The 20519-nt window shown below is 44.0% G+C and overlaps 1 protein-coding gene and 1 long non-coding RNA gene across 9 annotated transcripts in view; one reads left to right on the top strand and one right to left on the bottom strand.

The window, feature by feature from the left end:
• Positions 1-3387, bottom strand: part of LOC124011622 (zinc finger E-box-binding homeobox 2-like) — a 78520-nt gene extending 75133 nt beyond the window's left edge. For 5 of the 6 annotated variants that reach the window (XM_046325073.1, XM_046325078.1, XM_046325077.1 and 2 more), the window contains exons 1-2: positions 2243-3387; positions 583-732 (exon numbers count right to left, since the gene is read on the bottom strand). In XM_046325073.1, the coding sequence (XP_046181029.1) occupies positions 583-655 (73 nt within the window). In that variant the 5' untranslated portion in view covers positions 656-732; positions 2243-3387. Of the gene's footprint in view, positions 1-582; positions 733-2242 lie in introns of those variants that run through there. The other variant, XM_046325079.1, reaches the window with a different exon arrangement.
• Positions 455-20098, top strand: LOC124011623. 3 transcript variants are annotated; one of them, XR_006834596.1, is made up of 5 exons: positions 455-3074; positions 3429-3541; positions 3856-3926; positions 5289-5629; positions 5922-7062. It is a non-coding gene; the product is annotated as an uncharacterized LOC124011623 (long non-coding RNA). The 3 variants fall into 3 exon arrangements; XR_006834597.1 differs by lacking the exons at positions 5289-5629; positions 5922-7062 and adding an exon at positions 19420-20098; XR_006834595.1 differs by having other exon boundaries at positions 5289-7062.
• Positions 20099-20519: the final 421 nt, after the last annotated feature.

Here is a 20519-nt window from a genome sequence, read left to right as displayed (position 1 = left end):
TACATTAATGAAATAATATACTCAGGAGTGTGAGAATCTAAGCAATGTGTAGCATAAGGAACAAACACTTGCTGAAAAAAAATATGCTAAACAACTGAATCTACAGGTACGTCAACTACAGAACAGCAAATAAAATCAGTCCTCGTCTAACGGGTTTGTCTTGGTGGGCAATAAGGGACTTCGCGACTGAACCGTTATATGGGATGGGAAACTTTCTGAAATTCCTCTCACTGCTACTCAGTCTTTTCGCGCAACGATAAACTCTCAACTTATTACAACTTCCGTCTAATCGTCTCTGTAAAAATTACGAAATTAGCAAAGACGTTGTGCTCCTAATTTCACAATGAAGGATAGACAGTCCCGCCTGTGTACACAGTACAATACGGACACATTACGCATTATTTCCCAGTTAGAAGTGTCCCTTTATTTCCTATGAGACGAGAGCAGAACAAAAACACGCATTTGGTCATTCGTAGCCAGCCCCTCTGAACTACAGTCACAGTGACAACATTACAGCTCTAGATCCACAACAAACATATTTAGCAAATGACAGTATGTTATTTTATATATGTATTTTCTTACCGTTTTTCCTTCTTGGGTTGGCTTGTTTTCGCCTCTTACACCTGGGGCCATCCGCCATGATCTCGTGCTTCATTGATAAGAGTGGATCAGATGGCAGCTCGCATGGACTCGACTCCTTGAATCAGCAGCAGCAGCACGCAGGCTCAATATCTAACAACCAAACACAGGCAGCAACAATGTGAGTACACTGGACTGACTGGGAGAAACCATTTCAATTTCAGGCGCCAAGTAAAAGAGAAAATAATAGAAAACCCAATATACACATTTTATTTGATTTTATACCTATGCTGGAGTACGATAAGGGGTCGATCAATGTATTGTTGATCTGTATAATGCCTGTGATCGGGGATGATGATAAGTGGAAGTGAACATGACGACGGGGAAGGAGAGGAGGCAGAGAAAGGGGGAGACATGGAGTTGCACCTTCAGTATGAGGCATAATTCACTAAGTCATGGCCGTGCTGGGTTAAGCATGCGTTTTACATTATGTTCATTCAAATAAGAAAAGTTTTACCATTGATCATTTTCTTTCTTTTGTGCTGTTTTCATTTTATGTTCTGCTCCTATATATATATATAAATAAAAATAACTCGTATATCGCAAACAGTAGGCCTACATTGATTTATCTGGGTTTATGTTTTTTTTAACCTTACATTTTTAAAATTGAGAGTAACCTACATTGATGATGACTGGGGCAATGTTAAAGTTATGAGTTCAACAATAGGCTTTGTGTCAAATGTAAATATCACAGGGTGGAAAGAAGAGCAATTTCACTCCGCTAGGCCCATATCACTTACAACACAAAACAATACACATGAAAGATGATACAAAAAGCTATGTTGTGAAATACGTAGTGCTAAATGCATAAATGTAAATGTACTCCACAATTAAATTGCGAATATTACTACATTTGTTCGTTTAAGGTTAATTTTAGATAGCATGCATATTTTACGTTTTAGGCCTGTCATGTTGAAAAACGTACATGCATAAATAAGCAAAAACAGACAAAACATGAAAACATTCATGCTTTCAATGGACTAATCGTGCGAAATGAGTGGGTTAAATTCTGCCAATGGATTGTTTTACTATGAGGAACGACCCACGACAGGAAAAACAAATAAACACACACAAACTAACAAATACCACAAAATGATGTGTCAACAAATATACAATTATCCAGACAGGAATTGAAACATATTACAGCTATCTGAACAAATAAATAACGTTGATATGATAAGCGAATATTTACCATATTGTGAGACAGACAACTTCTACTCTACGAAACCAAAAAATACAGAAAGACACTAACAAAAACGAGTTGGATACAAAAGGGTGCGTGCTTGGCTCGGTGAAAGTGAATCCAAAGCTGAAGAAGACCGGGCTTGTTTTTTTGTTTCTTTTTCTCGTGGTTTTTCGGCTCGAATAGTAGGCTTTTCATCATATTCTGTAAAACTGCATATGTTCTGTTGGAACGCACTTGCAAGCCTAGATATTTAAAAGGCACCGCTACCTCATCCACCTGTGCAGGTAGAGAAAGTTTAAAGTGAACGCAATACTACATCACCAAATCCCTTATAAAAGCTCTAAGTCGCAATCTCTAAAATGATAAATGACATATTTTATAAAGGTTATTAGTCGAGGTAAAGAAATGGACACGTACCTGATTTCGTATAGTGGTATCTTTTCGGTTGACTTCGGTTGTAGTGATAACACAAGACTGCCGCGGTAAGCAATTGCGGAGAGAAATGTGCAGGGATCCTTGCAACGATAATAAAGCCTTAGAAATAGTGGTTCGGAAGGACCGTTATTCCTGCTAGGGCAGGTTAGGACTGATCTCTTTCAGACACTCCAGGAAACAAACCTGGGGACGGACTGACGTGTTACGCCTCTTCTAATGACATTTTTTTCTTTTTCTTTTCTGTACTACGGAGGAGAGGAGAGAACCAACTCTGGGACACGCGCCACCTGTCTTCACGGGAGGGGATAATTGAGCAGGACCAAACGTGAGCATCTTTTGGTAAACGTGACACGTTTCTTATTTTTTATTTTATCTCCCAGGCTGTTTGATCCGAGTGAAATGAACTGTGACTGTCGGACTATGACTACCACGTATAAGCAGCCGAAGAAACAAGAATATTATCCGGAAGAAGAAAAGTTGGAACACTCTCATATTCAACCCACACGACCACATCTGAAAGGGGGGAAAGGGACCGAAATGACAGTGTTGCAAGTTTGACTGACTCTCACACATACCAGGGATGAAAGTATAAGGGTTGCAGAGTGTTAAGGAAGTGAGCATCAGCGGTTTGGGTTGTTAATGTTTTAAATTTGTAAACGTGTATTTATTTGCCTCTATGGACGTGCGTTTATGTTGTACTATCGTAATAACCACTATGAGTGGAGCATGTATAACGGCGCATGCCCCATGCACCTACAAGAGCGAAAGAGATGTGTATATTGAGGTGCTTCTCGCAAGTGCCAGGTGCAGTCAGGTGCGTACAGGTACTTTATTAGAAGTTTTCCCTGTGTGTTTTAAACAAAGTGTTTGTGAACTCATCACTCTGACCAGGATTGAAACACGTCAAGTGTGTACTTTATTCCTTTTTTTCACAGGTGTTATTCAATGTTATATCGACCAAAATATTTCTCTCTATTGCAACTATATGACATGGTTATTACTCCAATTAAGATTTCTCTATTTGATTTATTCATGTATTTTCCTTGTGATGCTGTTGTTTCTATTTCTGTCTGTCTCTCACTATAGATGGAGAGGGAGGCTCCACCTTTTCAACGCTGTGATTGGTTATGTAAATAAAGTATTATATTTTCTGTCCTGTCCTATGCAGTTATCAACTGTATGGATAATTAAATCATCAATCAAGAGGCTCGACTGTTTGATGCCTTTGTCCAAAGCCAATCAGATTCCAGAGAACTTGGAAGCCCAGCTCGAGAGGAAAAGGTGCTCAACATCTGGCATTAAATATTCCAAAAGGCGGTCGATATAGACAGCTTAGCTGAAAATAGATTGATATTAGAGTATTTTTCAATATTTTTTTTAAATCTGCAATTCATTTTAATGAATTATATATCATTGTATTAATTACAATTATGATTATTATTAAGAATATTATTATTTTTAAAAATGTGTTATTACGATTATTATGTTTATTATTACACGTACAGTATTGTGTTTATTTGTAGCCTACTACTATATTTATGTTGTATTTTCATTAGCTAGGTATGTACAAAATAACGTTGTTGTCATTTATGCAGCTGTTATTGGTCGCAGTCAGGTGATAGTGCGTTACAGACTTGAAGAAGGGGATCCCGCTTTACTGCAGCTGGTAAGTAGGCTACTCCAAACTCAAGTTTTGCAGCTCCACGGAGTAATCTGCTTTGTGTGTTAATGTTATGTACAGCATGTGTGTGAGATTAAGACTGATGTAGGCGTGTGATTCGCTTCCGATTTTGACAGCAAATAATAGCCTGCAATTGCATGCCAGATAAAGACGCAAAGTCATTCATTTTAAGTGCGCACCGAATGTATGTCAAGCAAGTGCATGGTCTCTGTCTGACTTGCCAAATCCCTCTGTGCTGCCGCTCAACAACTGGAGCGGTGTCCCTGCTCATTCATTCCCGCGCGCTCTGAGTGACACCGCTCCTTGCTTCCAGCTTGAATATTTTATACAAACATATACAGCGTGAAAGGGGATTACTGACGATGGATGACCTATAGGGGGACCTTAGCGTTAATGAATCTGTTAATTTAATTGAGAGGAAACACAACACACTCTTGTGGCTCTGGAAAGCAAGTGTCTTTATTTGTACGTGCCATGTTTGCCGGTATGAATTATATCAATACAGCAAATATATGCCCTTTGTCAGTTTTATCATTACTTATTCATTTAGCAAGGAATCAAATATGACCGTTTTATGAAGCAGTAAATACATCTAGGCTATGTCAATTTCAACTAGGTTGACATTTAAATGATCGTGTGGCGCAACAATAAAACTGTATAGCTTATATCCTATGCACCACAGAAGCAGTATAGGCCTATGGTTTATAACATAGTGTTGCAGTACATAATACACGGTGGAATCAGTAATGATCCTGGTATTTAACCTGGTAGTTATTCAACCAGTCAACTGGTCTACTCACCAGTCAGGTATAAGGATTCTAGCTAGTTACAATACGGTGCACTTGTATTTTTTAACAGTTGAGGATAGCAAAATATGTCAAATATTATATAAAATTAAATTAAAATAAAATACATTTTAAAAAGTCATTACTGACCGTTTAGGGTCCCGAAATCACCTTCATCAGGTGGAACACATTTTGAAAGAAAAAGGGGGGAAGGTGGAGTATGATGAGTGAAGCCCAAGACCTTTTTTTGTCGGCCACACTTTGAATGCAGAGAGCAGACGGTGACTCCGTTCAGTTTATAGACTCCACTGCTGAAGCACACTACGGTTCATGATTATATCAGGAGCCAGATGTGACCTCTCACTTGCCATAACAGTATCATAAGCATAACACGTCGTTTCTTTGTATACTAATAAGACCTTTTATCTGACTATTGCCAAGATAACTTGTCGGGTAAAAGTACAGCAGTTACACAAATCCTAGTCTATTGTATAATTCCAAACCAGTCACAAATTATTATATTTTCCAAAGATATGTAATTGATGTTGTCCTCCCCATACAGTCGCATGGAAACACGGCTATCTTTGGATTCCAACTCCCTGCAGGACTGCTGTTCTGTGCTGGGAAAGGAGCAGCTATCATGATGGAATTGCTCCCCAGAAATGTTCCATCTGTGCTAAAACTTAGGAGGAGGAGGAGAATTCACAGGTGGTGGTGGGAAAAGAATCGAATGGAATGGAATCCCCAAACTAAATAAGAGAGGGGGATGAGAGGAGGAGGAGAACAGGACGGTGTCATTTCCTGTACATGAGAACATACCCCAAAGCTGCTCTACATTGCACTGTTTCAATGTCGCCCCTAAATAAGTTCACAAACCACAAGTACGGTATATGATCCATTACGGTAAGTAAGATTTATGTTGAAGATAATTCAATGTCTTACATAAAGTATGACTACTTTTATGACTACATATATCCTATATACCGCTGACAGCTTCTAACAACGATGGTGAGTATCTAGTATGTCTAAGGCCCTAAGCATACAGTTTGACAGTCTTCTAAAGACGTTTGGTATACAATACAATGTATAAGGGCCTAAATGATAATGGTGTGACACAAAGCATCTCCTTCACCAGACCATATCTATCCCTCTAGTTTTGTTTTTTTAACTCTCCCTCTCTCTCCGTACACTACAGTCGCCACAACAACATCGACTGTAGGTCTGTCTATGGGACCCGTTCTGTGATATTCTGATCCCACTGCTGTAGACAGCCGCAGATATTATGCCATCCACCGTTGCTCGCAGTGTAACAGAGTGAAGAACATGAGAGATTGATGGACAATTGGAGAACAGAGTACGACCGTGTGTGTGTGTGTGTGTGTGTGTGTGTGATCTTCGGGGAAGAAGTCTCAAACACGGGAAATGAATTTAGTTTACATTCGCTACAGGCCTTACAGTCAAATGAGCACTTGTCCTTTGCTTGTGCTTTTCTCAAAAACACTTCAGATGTTTCTCAGTGTATATAAAAGAAAGTGAGACAGAGAGAGAGAGGAGAAAGAGAGAGAGATCGCAAAGTAACAGATTGCTTAGAAGCAAAAATCTTACATCAGAAACATATAGATTATTCTTCTGTTAGTTGCTCTTGTTAAAATCAACAGTGTAAGTGCATGGTGACTCGATCTGAGACTGTGAACATAAAGCTTACATCAGAAACGTATAGATTTTTCTTCTGTTGGTTGCTCTTGTTAAAATCAACAGAGTAAGTGCATGGTGACTCGATCTGAGGCTGCGAATTACAACTTGTTCATTTGAGCTGCACAAATAAGAGACAGATCAGATGTTCTGCTTTACTTTGAATCTTTCCTGTGGAAAGAGGTCAGGTCCCCAGTGGCCAGAAAAGTAACAGATTGGTGGAGGGAGGCTGTGAGGGACTCAGAAAACCAGTATTTCCTGTTTTAATATTTGGATATTCCCTCTTTGCGAAGTATTTATACCCAGAAGAGATAGACATAAAACACAATAAGTTAATATTTGACATGGACAAAAGTTAGTCACCCAAAGTGTGCTTTAAAAAAGGTAAGCTGCTCAAGGAAAACAGGAAAACGTATTTCACTCTTGACTCGAAAAATGACTTATCGCTCCCTGGAATGAATAAATGACGGTGGCGATGATGCATTATTAATCAAACATTTGAATAACTGTTGTATCTCTAATCTCTTCCCTACATTTGCATATCAGCCTTTTAATGTCTGCTTCCATAGATGATGCGAGCTACTTCCTCTTAGGACATAGAAATAAAATTAATATAACTAACTTGTTTCCTCAAACCAAACCATGTCTACTCTCTCTCTCTCTCTCTCTCTCTCTCTCTCTCTCTCTCTCTCTCTCTCTCTCTCTCTCTCTCTCTCTCTCTCTCTCTCTCTCTCTCTCTCTCATGACGTAATTGTCAACGGGACAACAGTAACAACAATAACTAAGGGTCAAAATACATTGAACAATAACAATAAGCATAGAGGACATGTGCAGGTTGGTTGGTCTGTCAGACACTGTCCCTATGGCAGGCAGCAATGTAGTGTGCTGCAAACCCATAGCTCTCTGCGGCCTCATCCAACAGGATGGGTGGCTTATTCTCATCAGAGAGGCCTTTCAAACCTTGAATAAATGTTTCAATTTTGGGGAAATTACACTCTCTGATTGTTTGACTTTTTTTGGACATTTCGTCAGGAAATGCAGCTGTCTCAGGTTCTGCTGTTGTGCAGTGGTTGCACAGCCTTTCCTCTACAGGGAGCCAGGTTTCCCTGTGTCTACCCTTCTCATTGGGAAGGCTGTGCTCACTGAGCCTGTACTTTGTTAATTTTTTTCAAAGGTTTTGAACAGTAAGCATGGTCAAATAGTTAGCCACTGTGTACTGTCGATTTAGGGCCAAATAGCACTGCATTTTGCCTTGTGCTTCTGCTTGTGTTTCCCAATAAGCAATGTAGTTTTGTTTTTGACTGTGTTGTAATTTGTTTTATTCTGATTGATTGGATGTTCTGGTCAGTGTGTTAGTAGAACAGGTTTGTGAACTCAGCCCCAGGGCCAGCCGGATGAGGGGACTCTTTTCTTTGCTCAGCTCTTGGAATTGCAGGGCTTGGTAATGGAATGAGAGGGGGTCACCGTATTTTAGATGTTCCAAAACTGAATTGCTCTTTGTTGAGTTGTTACTATTTGTGAATATTGGCCTAATTCTGCCCTGTTTCTCTATCTCTCTCTCTTGCTCAACAATTTCAATACAGTGTGTTCATTTACACGAACCTGGTGCATAGCAAGGGTGATATGTCTTGGATAAAAAGCCAATAAACTCTAATTGATGTGGCTGAATAACAATGCAGAAAATGACATGTAATTCTCCCCACCCTCCCAACTACCAGCCACTGTTTATTTAATGGATTTATGGTAGGGCAATTATCAGGTTGGATATCTACCAAGCATCAGTGTTCATCAAGGTTTAGTCCTCCCAAGGGGGGGGAGGGGGGTTACTTTGACTCTCAAATGACCAGGGTGTAAAGTAATAGAGAATACCTTAGTCATTGTGAGTTGTAACACTGTCTATTGTTTGTGATTTTTTTTCATCCTGAGAAAAATATTAATCACAGTGAAGCCGCTGGTCACCACAGGGTAGGTAAAGAGTGTTCACAGATTTAACTAGGCAAGTCAGTTAAGAACATATTCTTATTTCAATCAAATCCAATTTTATTTGGCACATACACATGGTTAGCAGATGTTAATGCGAGTGTAGCGAAATGCTTGTGCTTCTAGTTCCGACAATGCAGCAATAACCAACAAGTAATCTAACTAACAATTCCAATACACACAAGTGTAAGGGGATAAAGAATCTGTACATAAAGATATATGAATGAGTGATGGTACAGAGCGGCATAGGCAAGATGCAGTAGATGGTATCGAGTACAGTATATACATATGAGATGAGTATGTAAACAAAGTGGCATAGTTAAAGTGGCTAGTGATACATGTATTACATAAAGATGCAGTAGATGATATAGAGTACAGTATATATGTATACATATGAGATGAATAATGTAGGGTATGTAAACATTATATTAGGTAGCATTGTTTAAAGTGGCTAGTGATATATTTTACATAATTTCCCATCAATTCCCATTATTAAAGTTGCTGGAGTTGAGTCAGTGTGTTGGCAGCAGCCACTCAATGTTAGTGGTGGCTGTTTAACAGTCTGATGGCCTTGAGATAGAAGCTGTTTTTCAGTCTCTCGGTCCCAGCTTTGATGAACCTGTACTGACCTCGCCTTCTGGATGATAGCGGGGTGAACAGGCAGTGGCTCGGGTGGTTGTTGTCCTTGATGATCTTTATGGCCTTCCTGTGACATCGGGTGGTGTAGGTGGCCTGGAGGGCAGGTAGTTTGCCCCCGGTGGTGCGTTGTGCAGACCTCAGTACCCTCTGGAGAGCCTTACGGTTGTTGGCGGAGCAGTTGCCGTACCAGGCGGTGATACAGCCCGCCAGGATGCTCTCGATTGTGCATCTGTAGAAGTTTGTTAGTGCTTTTGGTGACAAGCCAAATTTCTTCAGCTGCGCCTTCTTCACGATGCTGTCTGTGTGGGTGGACCAATTCAGTTTGTCTGTGATGTGAATGCAGAGGAACTTAAAACTTGCTACCCTCTCCACTACTGTTCCATCGATGTGGATAGGGGGTGTTCCCTCTGCTGTTTCCTGAAGTCCACAATCATCTCCTTAGTTTTGTTGACGTTGAGTGTGAGGTTATTTTCCTGACACCACACTCCGAGGGCCCTCACCTCCTCCCTGTAGGCCGTCTCGTCGTTGTTGGTAATCAAGCCTACCACTGTTGTGTCGTCCGCAAACTTGATGATTGAGTTGGAGGCGTGCGTGGCTACGCAGTCGTGGGTGAACAGGGAGTACAGGAGAGGGCTCAGAACGCACCCTTGTGGGGCCTCAGTGTTGAGGATCAGCGGGGTGGAGATGTTGTTGCCAACACTCACCACCTGGGGGCGGCCCGGCAGGAAGTCCAGCACCCAGTTGCACAGGGCAGGGCTCGAGCTTGATGACGAGCTTGGAGGGTATTATGGTTTTAAATGCCGAGCTGTAGTCGATGTACAGCATTCTCACATAGGTATTCCTCTTGTCCAGATGGGTTAGGGCAGTGTGCAGTGTGGTTGAGATTGCATCGTCTGTGGACCTATTTGGGCAGTAAGCAAATTGGAGTGGGTCTAGGGTGTCAGGTAGGGTGGAGGTGATATGGTCCTTGACTAGTCTCTCAAAGCACTTCATGATGACGGAAGTGAGTGCTACGGGGCAGTAGTCGTTTAGCTCAGTTACCTTAGCTTTCTTGGGAACAGGAACAATGGTGGCCCTCTTGAAGCATGTGGGAACAGCAGACTGGGATAGGGATTGATTGAATATGTCCGTAAACACACCAGCCAGCTGGTCTGCGCATGCTCTGAGGGCACAGCTGGGGATGCTGTCTGGGCCTGCAGTCTTGCGAGGATTAACACGTTTAAATGTTTTACTCACCTCGGCTGCAATGAAGGAGAGGCCGCATGTTTTGGTTGCAGGCCGTGTCAGTGGCACTGTATTGTCCTCAAAGCGGGCAAAAAAGTTATTTAGTCTGACTGGGAGCAAGACATCCTGGTCCGTGACGGGGCTGGTTTTCATTTTGTAATCCGTGATTGACTGTAGACCCTGCCACAAATCTCTTGTGTCTGAGCCGTTGAATTGAGATTCTACTTTGTCTCTATACTGACGCTTAGCTTGTTTGATTGCTTTGCGGAGGGAATAGCTACACTGTTTGTATTCTGTCATATTTCCGGTCACCTTGCCCTGATTAAAAGCAGTGGTTCGCGCTTTCAGTTTCACGCGAATGCTGCCATCAATCCACGGTTTCTGGTTTGGGAATACTTTAATCGTTGCTATGGGAACGACATCTTCAACGCACGTTCTAATGAACTCGCACACAGAATCAGCGTATTCGTCAATGTTGTTGTCTGACGCAATACGAAACATATCCCAGTCCATGTGATGGAAGCAGTCTTGGAGTGTGGAATCAGATTGGTCGGACCAGCGTTGAACAGACCTCAGCGCGGGAGCTTCTTGTTATAGTTTCTGTCTGTAGGCAGGGATCAACAAAATGGAGTCGTGGTCAGCTTTTCCGAAAGGAGGGCGCCTTATATGCGTTGCTGGAGTTAGAATAGCAGTGATCCAAGGTTTTGCCAGCCCTGGTTGCGCAATCGATATGCTGATACAATTTAGGGAGACTTGTTTTCAGATTAGCCTTGTTAAAATCCCCAGCTACAATGAATGCAGCCTCAGGATGTATGGATTCCAGTTTGCAAAGAGTCAAATAAAGTTCGTTCAGAGCCATCGATGTGTCTGCTTGGGTGGGGAATATATACGGCTGTGATTATAATCGAAGAGAATTCCCTTGGTAGATAATGCGGTCGACATTTGATTATGAGGAATTTTAAATCAGGTGAACAGAAGGACTTGAGTTCCTGTATGCTTTTGTGACCACACCACGTCTCGTTAGCCATAAGGCATACGCCCCCGCCCCTCTTCTTACCAGAAAGATGTTTGTTTCTGTCGGCGCGATGCCCGGAGAAACCAGCTGGCTGCACCGACTCCGATAGCGTCTCTCCAGTGAGCCATGTTTCCGTGAAGCAAAGAACGTTACAGACTCTGATGTCCCTCTGGAATGCTATCCTTGCTCGGATTTCATCAACCTTGTTGTCAAGAGACTGGACATTGGCGAGAAGTATAGTGGGGAGTGGTGCACGATGAGCCCGTCTCCAGAGTCTGACCAGAAGACCGCTACGTTTCCCTCTTTTACGAAGTCGTTTTTTTGGGTCGCCGGCTGGGATCCATTCCGTTGTCCTGGGTGAAAGGTAGAACACAGGATCCGCTTCACGAAAGTCATATTCTTGGTCGTACTGATGGTGAGTTGACGCTGCTCTTATATTCAGTAGTTCTTCTCGACTGTATGTAATGAAACCTAAGATGACCTGGGGTACTAATGTAAGAAATAACAAGTAAAAAAAAAAAAAGTTTCCTAGGAACGCGAAGCGAGGCGGCCATCTCTGTCGGCGCCGGCCTACCCCAGCCAAACCCTCCCTTAACAACATTGGGCCAATTGTGCGCCACACTATGGGACTTCCGATCACGGCAGGTGGGGATTGAACTATGGCCTGTAATGACACCTTTAGCACTGCTATGCGCCACTTGGGAGCCCCACAGCTAACAGGTATACCTGCAATGGTTTCTCCTACACTGGCAAATGTAAACGGTTTAGGCAAATACAGGTGTAGATACAGTCTTGTTTCGCTTTCGTCATGAAAACAATAACAACTGCTATTAAAATACTCTGTCACACAAAACATGATGTATCAATATGTGAGTCAAGCCTGTTATCAGCTGTAACTGTCCTGTGTATGGAGCACGTCAATACAGGATCACTGTCAAATATCAGGGTTATAGAACTGTAATGAACAAATGACTATTGTGATGCGATAATTTCCTCTCTCTCTTCTCTCTCTCTCTCTGTAAAGCACTGGTCTAGTGCCCTCTCACTCTCACCTCTCACTGCAGTCTTTTTGGCACTTCCATAAATAGAGAGAAATTGAAGGGAGTTGATTCCTCTTTGATCCTGGTGCTTGTTGTCAAAGCGCCTGGGATTGAAGAGACTGTTGGCCACAATTGACTGCCACAATTAGGGGATGATCAGAGCCCTGGAGTGGAGCACTTAAAGGGTAATTTACATGTCAGTTTGTTGAATAATAAAAAAAAGAAGAGGGACGAAAAAAGATATTCAGCTCAGAATTATTATTTTTTTCATTTTATTTTTTCTTCTATGCCCGCCTTGTAAACTGTAATTTGTCCTCTTGCTAAGGAAAAACCTGGCAGAGGAGCTAGGATGCCCATTACCATTTGAAAAGAAGCAATCATAGGACCACTGCTGAGCCTATTGTCCAGCGAAAATGCTGATTTGCAGGCAGTGAGTAAAGGGAAACCTTCTGCTGAGGTAACTCCTATAGTAGCATCCTAATGGTCTCTTCTCTCTTCTGAGGTTTCTATTCTAAACATCTTCAACCCCCAACACTGCCTGTCCCATTATTGGGCTGTTTTATAGCTAGGGGAAGACAGTGGACTCAAGGCAACCTCCTGGTCACTGAAAAAGAAGAGAGGAAGGACGTAGGGATAGAGAGAGGGAGGAAGAAGGGTGGGTGGTGGTGTAAAACGAACAGCAGGTTGATAGGATAATACCCGTCATCTGTTGCCTAGGACATTCATATCGTGCCCACCCCTGCGCTTGGTCGCTCCCTTCGCTTCATTTCTTCTGACTGCCATGTCAAGTCCGCTACCTCTGTCTGACTGGGGTTGTAAACTCAGTGGAACAATACAGGGACTAGGGAGAGAAGGTAGATGGGCTTTGAACTGTTTTTGTCCAGATTATTCAAACAGGTCTCCCTGTTTGAATAATCTCTCACAATAATCTAACTCCCCTCTTTTTTGACTGTATATAAACTAATCCAGATATTCTTCTTTCCTGTCAACATATAAACATATCCATAATCTAAATCTGTCTAATGCCCATATAAGTGTAAATTAGTAAAACAAGTAACAGATTCTATACTGAAATAATATATAAATATAACATCTAAGCGCAACATTGAACAATTCCGTTGGTTTTACCAAGTTACAGTTTATATGAGGAAATCAATTGAAATAAATGCATTAAGCCCTAATCAATGGGAATACAGACATGCATCTGTTGGTCACAGATACAACAACAATAAAATGGGCTAATGCGCACCCACACGACTCCATACACATTGTCTGCAGTTGTGAGGCCGGTTGGACATACTGCCAAAATCTCTAAAATGACACTGGAGGCGGCTTAAGGTAGTGAAATCTATTACATTACATTACATTTAAATCTATCAAGGCGAGACCCAGATGCAGACACAGGAGGCAGATGGTAGGCGTCATACAATGTTTAATCATCAAAAGGGGTAGGCAAGAGAATAGACATGGACAGGCAAAAGGTCGAAACCAGATCAGAGTCCAGGAGATACAGAGTGGCAGACAGGCTCGTGGTCAAGGCAGGCAGAATGGTCAGGCAGGTGGGTACAGATTCCAGAAACAGGCAAGGGTCAAAACCGGGAGGACTAGAAAAAGGAGAATAGCAAAAATAAGTGCAAGAAAAACATGCTGGGTGGCTTGACTAAACATACAAGACGAATAGGCAAAGAGAGACAGGAAACACAGGGATAAATACACTGGGGAAAATAAGCAACACCTACAGGGGGTGGAGACAATCACAGGAACAGGTGAAACAGATCAGGGTGTGACAGAAATTAACATTAAAATATCTGGCAACAGCGCTGGTGGCACGCCAATTGCACGCTCCCTCAAAACTTGATACAACTGTGGCATTGTGTTGTGTGACAAAACTGCACATTTTAGAGTGGTATTTTATTGTCCCCAGCACAAGCTGCACCTGTGTAATGATCATGCTGTTTAATCAGTTTATTGAAATGCCACACCTGTCAGGTGGATGGATTATCTTGGCAAAGGAGAAATGCCCACTAACAGGGATGTAAACAAATTTGTGCACAAAAATGGAAAGAAATAAGCTTTTTGTGTATGGAACATTTCTGGGATATTTTATTTCAGATCATGAAACATGGGACCAATACTTTACATGTTGTGTTTATATTTTTGTTCAGTGTAGTTTACTGATCCCAGGAAAATCAGATTGATTCATCTCTCTGTTCTGGAAATTAAACTCGGCTGAATTAGGAGTATAGAGACAGGTGGAGGTGGGATTACAGATGACAGATATCCCCAGATTGGGAATATATGCCCGTTCACATTCAAACAACCATACTGTATGGATCTACATAAACATAAACAATAATAAAAACATACATGAATAAAAATATCACAATTTGAAATGCCTTTATTCCTGAAACACCACAATTTGTGTTAAACACTTAAATCCTCACCACTTACTTATGGTGTTAACAATGGACTGGCTATGTAGAATGTTATATTCTAAACAGGCAAGAAGGGATTTGGTAAAACATACACAAATAAATACAAAACACACACAAGCACACACACTGTCACGACTTCCGCCGAAGTCGGTTCCTCTCCTTATTCGGGCAGCATTCGGCGGTCGACGTCACCGGTCTTCTAGCCATTGCCGATCCACCTTTCATTTTCCATATGTTTTGTCTTGTTTTCCCACACACCTGGTTTACATTCCCTCATTACGTCACGTGTATATAACCCCCTGTTCCCCCCATGAATTGTTTGTTGTAAAGTGTATGTGCATTATAGACTGGTTTGCTACGGGTTATTTCAACCCATATTTTGTTGTTCTGAGTGCCGTCGGTTTTGCCTCAATAACCTCTTGAAGCTAGGGGGCACTATTTCTATGTTTGGAAAAATAAAATTCCCAAAGTAAACGCCCTATTTCTCAGGACCAGATGCTAGAATATGCATATCATTTACAGATTAGGAAAGAAAACACTCGAAGTTTCCAAAACTGTCAAAATATTGTCTGTGAGTATAATAGAACTGATATTGCAGCCAAAACCCTGAGGAAAACCCAAACAGGAAGTGCCTCTTATTTTGAAACCCTTCTGTTCCTATGCATGCCTATCCTCCATTTAAAGGGATATCAAGTAGATTCCTTTTTCTATGGCTTCCCTACGTTGTCAAGAGTCTGTAGACATAGATTTAGGCTTTTATTTTGAAAAATGAGTGTAAAAGATCACATTGTGTAAGTGGATAGGCGGGGGCTCTTAGAGTGAGTTTTGCGCTAGAGTAAAGTGGCCATTGTTCCATCCGGTGTTATTGAAATACCTACACACATTCGGTTAATTTATTATCGAATATATATTTTAAAAAGTACCTGAGGAATGATTATAAAAAACGTTTCTGTGGACATTATGGATACTATTTGAAATTTCTGTCTGCGTTGTCATGACCGCTCTTTCCTGTGGATTTCTGAACATAACGCGACAAACAAACGGAGGTATTTTGGGTATAACAATAATCTTTATGGAACAAAAGGAACATTTGTTGTGTAACTGGGAGTCTTGTGAGTGAAAACATCCAAAGATCATCAAAGGTAAACGGTTAATTTGATTGCTTTTCTGATTTTCGTGACCAAGATTACTGATGCTAAGTGTACATAATGCTATGCTAGGCTATCGATACATTTAGACAAAGGCTTGGATTGCTTTCGCTGTAAAGCATAATTTCAAAATCTGAGACGACAGGTGGATTAACAAAAGGCTAAACTGTGTTTTACAATATTGCACTTGTGATTTCTTGAATATGAATATTTTTTTGTAATATTATTTGACTGTTGCGCTATGCTATTCAGCGGTTGCTGACTAAAATGATCCCACAACAGGGATGGGTTGCATCAAGAAGTTAAACTGCTCCGTTAATTACCCAGTTCTGCTCTCCTGCGCCTGACTTGCATGCAGCCAGTTACGCAACTCTTACAGAATTCCACACCCGTATATGGAGTCAGCAGGAGCAGGTGCTCCTGGTATAGGAGTTGAGGTGCGCGTCCAGGAGCACGCGGTGATGCTCCACCATCTCAGCGCCGCCATGGACCGCATCGTCCAAACTATGGACCACTGGGAGAGACAGGGAGTTCCTCGAGCGCCTCCACCAGCATAACAGGGGTCTCCACTACTTGCCTGCCCTGCACCTGGGCCCAGTGGGATTTGTCTCAACCTTCCCCGGTAGTATGATGGGACGGCTGCACGCTGGACCATTTCGATTGGGATCCATGTGAACGTCTGGCGTCACCCCAGGTGAGCCGGCACCATTCTCACCCAGAGCCCTCTGTTGCACACGTGTTTTTGTATGTTACTTCTCCTGAGTTTTCCCCGCATTCCCAGCATAAGGCGCTCGTCGATTCAGGCGTGGCTGGGAATTTCATAGATCGATAATTCACCCATAGTTTAGGGATCTCCATCGTTCCAGTGGCTATGCCCTTCCCAGTTCACGCCTTAGACAGTCAACCATTAGGGTCAGGGTTGATTGAGACCACCGCTCCCCTGGGCATGGTTACTCAGGGGGGTCACAAGGAGAGAATCAGTATTTTCCTTATTGACTCCCCTGCGTTTCCTGTGGTGCTAGGCCTACCCTGGTTAGCCTTTCATGACCCCACTGTTTCATGGCAATGGAGGGCTCTCATGGGGTGGTCGCGAGAGTGCTCGGGGAGGTGTTTAGGGGTTTCTGTTGGTGCTACTATGGTGGAAAGACCAGACCAGGTCTCCACTGTGCACATTCCCCCCCAAATATTCTGATTTGGCTCTTGCCTTCGTCAAAAAGAAGGTGACTCAATTACCACCCCATTGTCGGGGGGATTGTGCGATAAATCTCCTGGTAGACGCTGCACTTCCCAGGAGTCACGTGTATCCCCTGTCATAGGCGGAGACGGTGGCTATGGAAACATATGTCTCTGAATCCCTGCGTCAGGTGTACATTCGGTCCTCTACTTCACCCGTCTCCTTAAATTCCTTTTTTGTGAAGAATAAGGAGGGAGGGAGGTCTGCGCCCATGTATTGATTATCGAGCTCTTAACCAGATCACTGTGAAGTACAGTTACCCACTACCTCTCATAGCCACAGCGATTGAGTCAATGTACGGGGTGTGCTTCTTCATGAAACTAGATCTCAGGAGCTCTTACAATCTGGTGCATATCCGGGAGGGAGACGAGTGGAAGACGGCGATCAGTACTACCTCAGGGCATTATGAGTACCTTATCATGCCGTACGGGTTGATGAATGCCCCGACAGTCTTCCAAGCCTTTGTGGACAAGATTTTCAGGGACCTGCATGGGCAGGGTGTAGTGGTGTATATTGATGACATTCTGATATACTCCGCTGCACGTGCCGAGCATGTGTTCTTGGTGTGTAGGGTGCTTGGTGTGTTGGAGCTGTATGTCACGGCTGAGAAATGCCTGTTCTTTTAGCACTCCGTCTCCTTCCTAGGATACTGCATTTACACCTCAGGGATGGAGATGGAGAGTGACCGCATTTCAGCCGTGCGTAATTGGCTGACTCCCAACACGGTAAAGGAGGTGCAGCGTTTTCTAGCGTTTGCCAATTACTACTGGAGGTTTATCCGGGGTTTTGGTCAGGTAGCGGCTCCCATTTCCTCACTGCTGAAGGGGGGCCGGGTGCGTTTGCAGTGGTTGGCTGAGGCGGACCTCGGCTCCCGTGCTGGCCCATCCGGATTCCTCTTTGCTGTTCACAGTGGAGGTGGACGCGTCCGAGGCTGGGATAGGAGCCGTGCTCTCTCAGCACTCGGGTACGCCACCGAAGCTCTGCCCCTGTGCCTTCTTCTCGAGGAAGCTCAGTCCGGCGGAGCGAAACTATGACGTGGGGGACCGGAAGCTGTTGGCTGTCGTCAAGGCTTTGAAGGCATGGAGACATTGGCTTGAGGGGGCTAAACACCCTTTTCTCATCTGGACTGACCACCGCAATCTGGAGTAGATCTGGGCAGCGAGGAGACTGAATCCTCGCCAGGCAAGGCGTGCCATCTTTTTTTACCCTTTTTGTTTTCACCCTTTTAGATCAGGTTCCCAGACCAGGTTCCCAGAATGTCAAGGCAGACGCACTGTCCCGAGTGTATGACACAGAGGGGCGGCCCATGGATCCCACCCCTATAATCCCGGCCTCCTGCCTGGTGGCGCCGGTAGTATGGGAGCTGGACGCGGACATTGAGCAGGCATTACGTGCAGAGCCCGCTCCCCTCCAGTGTTCTGCTGGGTGTCTGTATGTTCCATCTGCTGTCCGTGACTGGCTGATCTATTGGGCTCACTTGTCACGCTCCTCTGGTCATCCAGGTATCGGTCGGACAGTGCGCTGTTTGAGTGGGAAGTACTGGTGGCCCACCTTTGCCAAGGATGTGAGGGTTTATGTTTCCTCCTGCTTGGTGTGCGCCCAGTGTAAGGCTCCTAGGCACCTGCCAAGAGGTAAGTTATACCCCTTACCCGTTCCACAACGGCCATGGTCTCACCTGTCGACAGATTTTCTCACAGATGTCCCTCTCACAGGGTAACACCACGATCCTGGTCATTGTGGACCATTTCTCCAAGTCCCGCCGTCTCCTTCCTCTGTCTGGTCTCCCTATGGCCCTACGGACTGCAGAGGCCTTGTTCACTCACGTCTTCCGGCACTATGGAGTGCCTGAGGATATAGTGTCTGACCGAGGTCCCCAGTTCACATCAAGGGTCTGGAGAGCATTCATGGAGCGTCTGGGGGTCTCGATCAGCCTTACCTTGGGTTTTCACCTTGAGAGTAACGGGCAGGTGGAGAGAGTTGTGGGTAGGATGTGGGTAGGTTTCTACGGTCTTATTGCCAGGAGTGTGCAGCGTTCATGCCTTTGGCTGAGATAGCCCAGAACTCGCTTCGCCACTCCTCCACTAACCTCTCCCACTTCCAATAAGTACTAGGGTATCAGCCAATTCTGACTCCTTGGCATCAGAGTCAGACCGAGGCTCCTGCGGTGGACGACTGGTTCCCGCGCGCGGATGAGACATAGGACCCTGGCCATGTTCACCTTCAGGTGAAGGTTACAGCTCCCCCCAATTACCGTATTAACCCCTCGTTCCATGTGTTTCTCCTCAGGCCGGTGGTGGCTGGTCCGCTCTAGGAGTCTGAGGTGCGGGACGTTCCTGCGCCCCCTTTGGACATTGAGGGGGTCCCGGCGTATGCCGTTCGCTCCATACTGGATTCAACGATTCGAGCAAGGGGCCTGGGTTCCGGTGGAGGTGCTGTGTTCTAGTGGAGATGCTGGGTTCCGGTGGAGGACGTGTTGGACCCTTCAATGTTGCAGGAGTTCCACCGTCTCCGTCCGGATCGCCCTGCGCCTCGCCCTCCGGGTTGTCCCCGATGCCGGTGTCGGAGCGCTGCTGGAGCCGCACGTCAATGTGGGGGGGTACTGTCATGACTTCCGCCCGAATTCGTTTCCTCTCCTTGTTCGGGCGACATTCTGCGGTCGACGTCACCGGTCTTCTAGCCTTCGCCGATCCACCATTCATTTTCCAGTTGGTATGTCTTGTTTTCCCACACACCTGATTTACATTCCCTCATTACGTGACGTGTATATAACCCTCTGTTCCCCCCATGTCTGTGTGTGGAATTATTTGTTGTAAAGTGTATGTGCATTATAGACTGGATTGCGCCGGGTTATATCAACCCATATTCTGTTGTTCTGGGTGCCATCGGTTTTGCCTCATTAAACTGCTCCGGTTATTACCCAGTTCTGCTCTCCTGCGTCTGACTTCCCTGCAGCCAGTTATGCACCTCTAACACACACACACACACACACACACACACACACACACACACACACACACACACACACACACACACACACACACACACACACACACACACACACACACACACACACACACACACACACACACACACACACACACACACACACCTCCTTCACCTTCCTTTGCCTTGTTTATCTCGAAAGTCTTATTTTCCTTCGCTGCAAAGGTGACAAACAGAGAGCAAAGTAGCTCTGCAGGGGGAATATAAGCAGACATTAACACACACACACACAAACACACACAGGGTAATGAGAGCTGGAGACACACAGACCGATATGTGTGTGTGTGTGTGTTTTGAGTCTTCGCCTTGTTCCGTCAGAGTAGACACAGAGACGTGCTGGCAAATCTGTATCAAACCTCAGCCACAGCAGCAGGTGTAGTTCT

The sequence above is a fragment of the Oncorhynchus gorbuscha genome, linkage group LG23, assembly GCF_021184085.1.
Source record: "Oncorhynchus gorbuscha isolate QuinsamMale2020 ecotype Even-year linkage group LG23, OgorEven_v1.0, whole genome shotgun sequence".
NCBI classification, from domain to species: Eukaryota; Metazoa; Chordata; class Actinopteri; order Salmoniformes; family Salmonidae; genus Oncorhynchus; species Oncorhynchus gorbuscha.
This window is presented reverse-complemented; position numbering and strand designations above follow the sequence as displayed.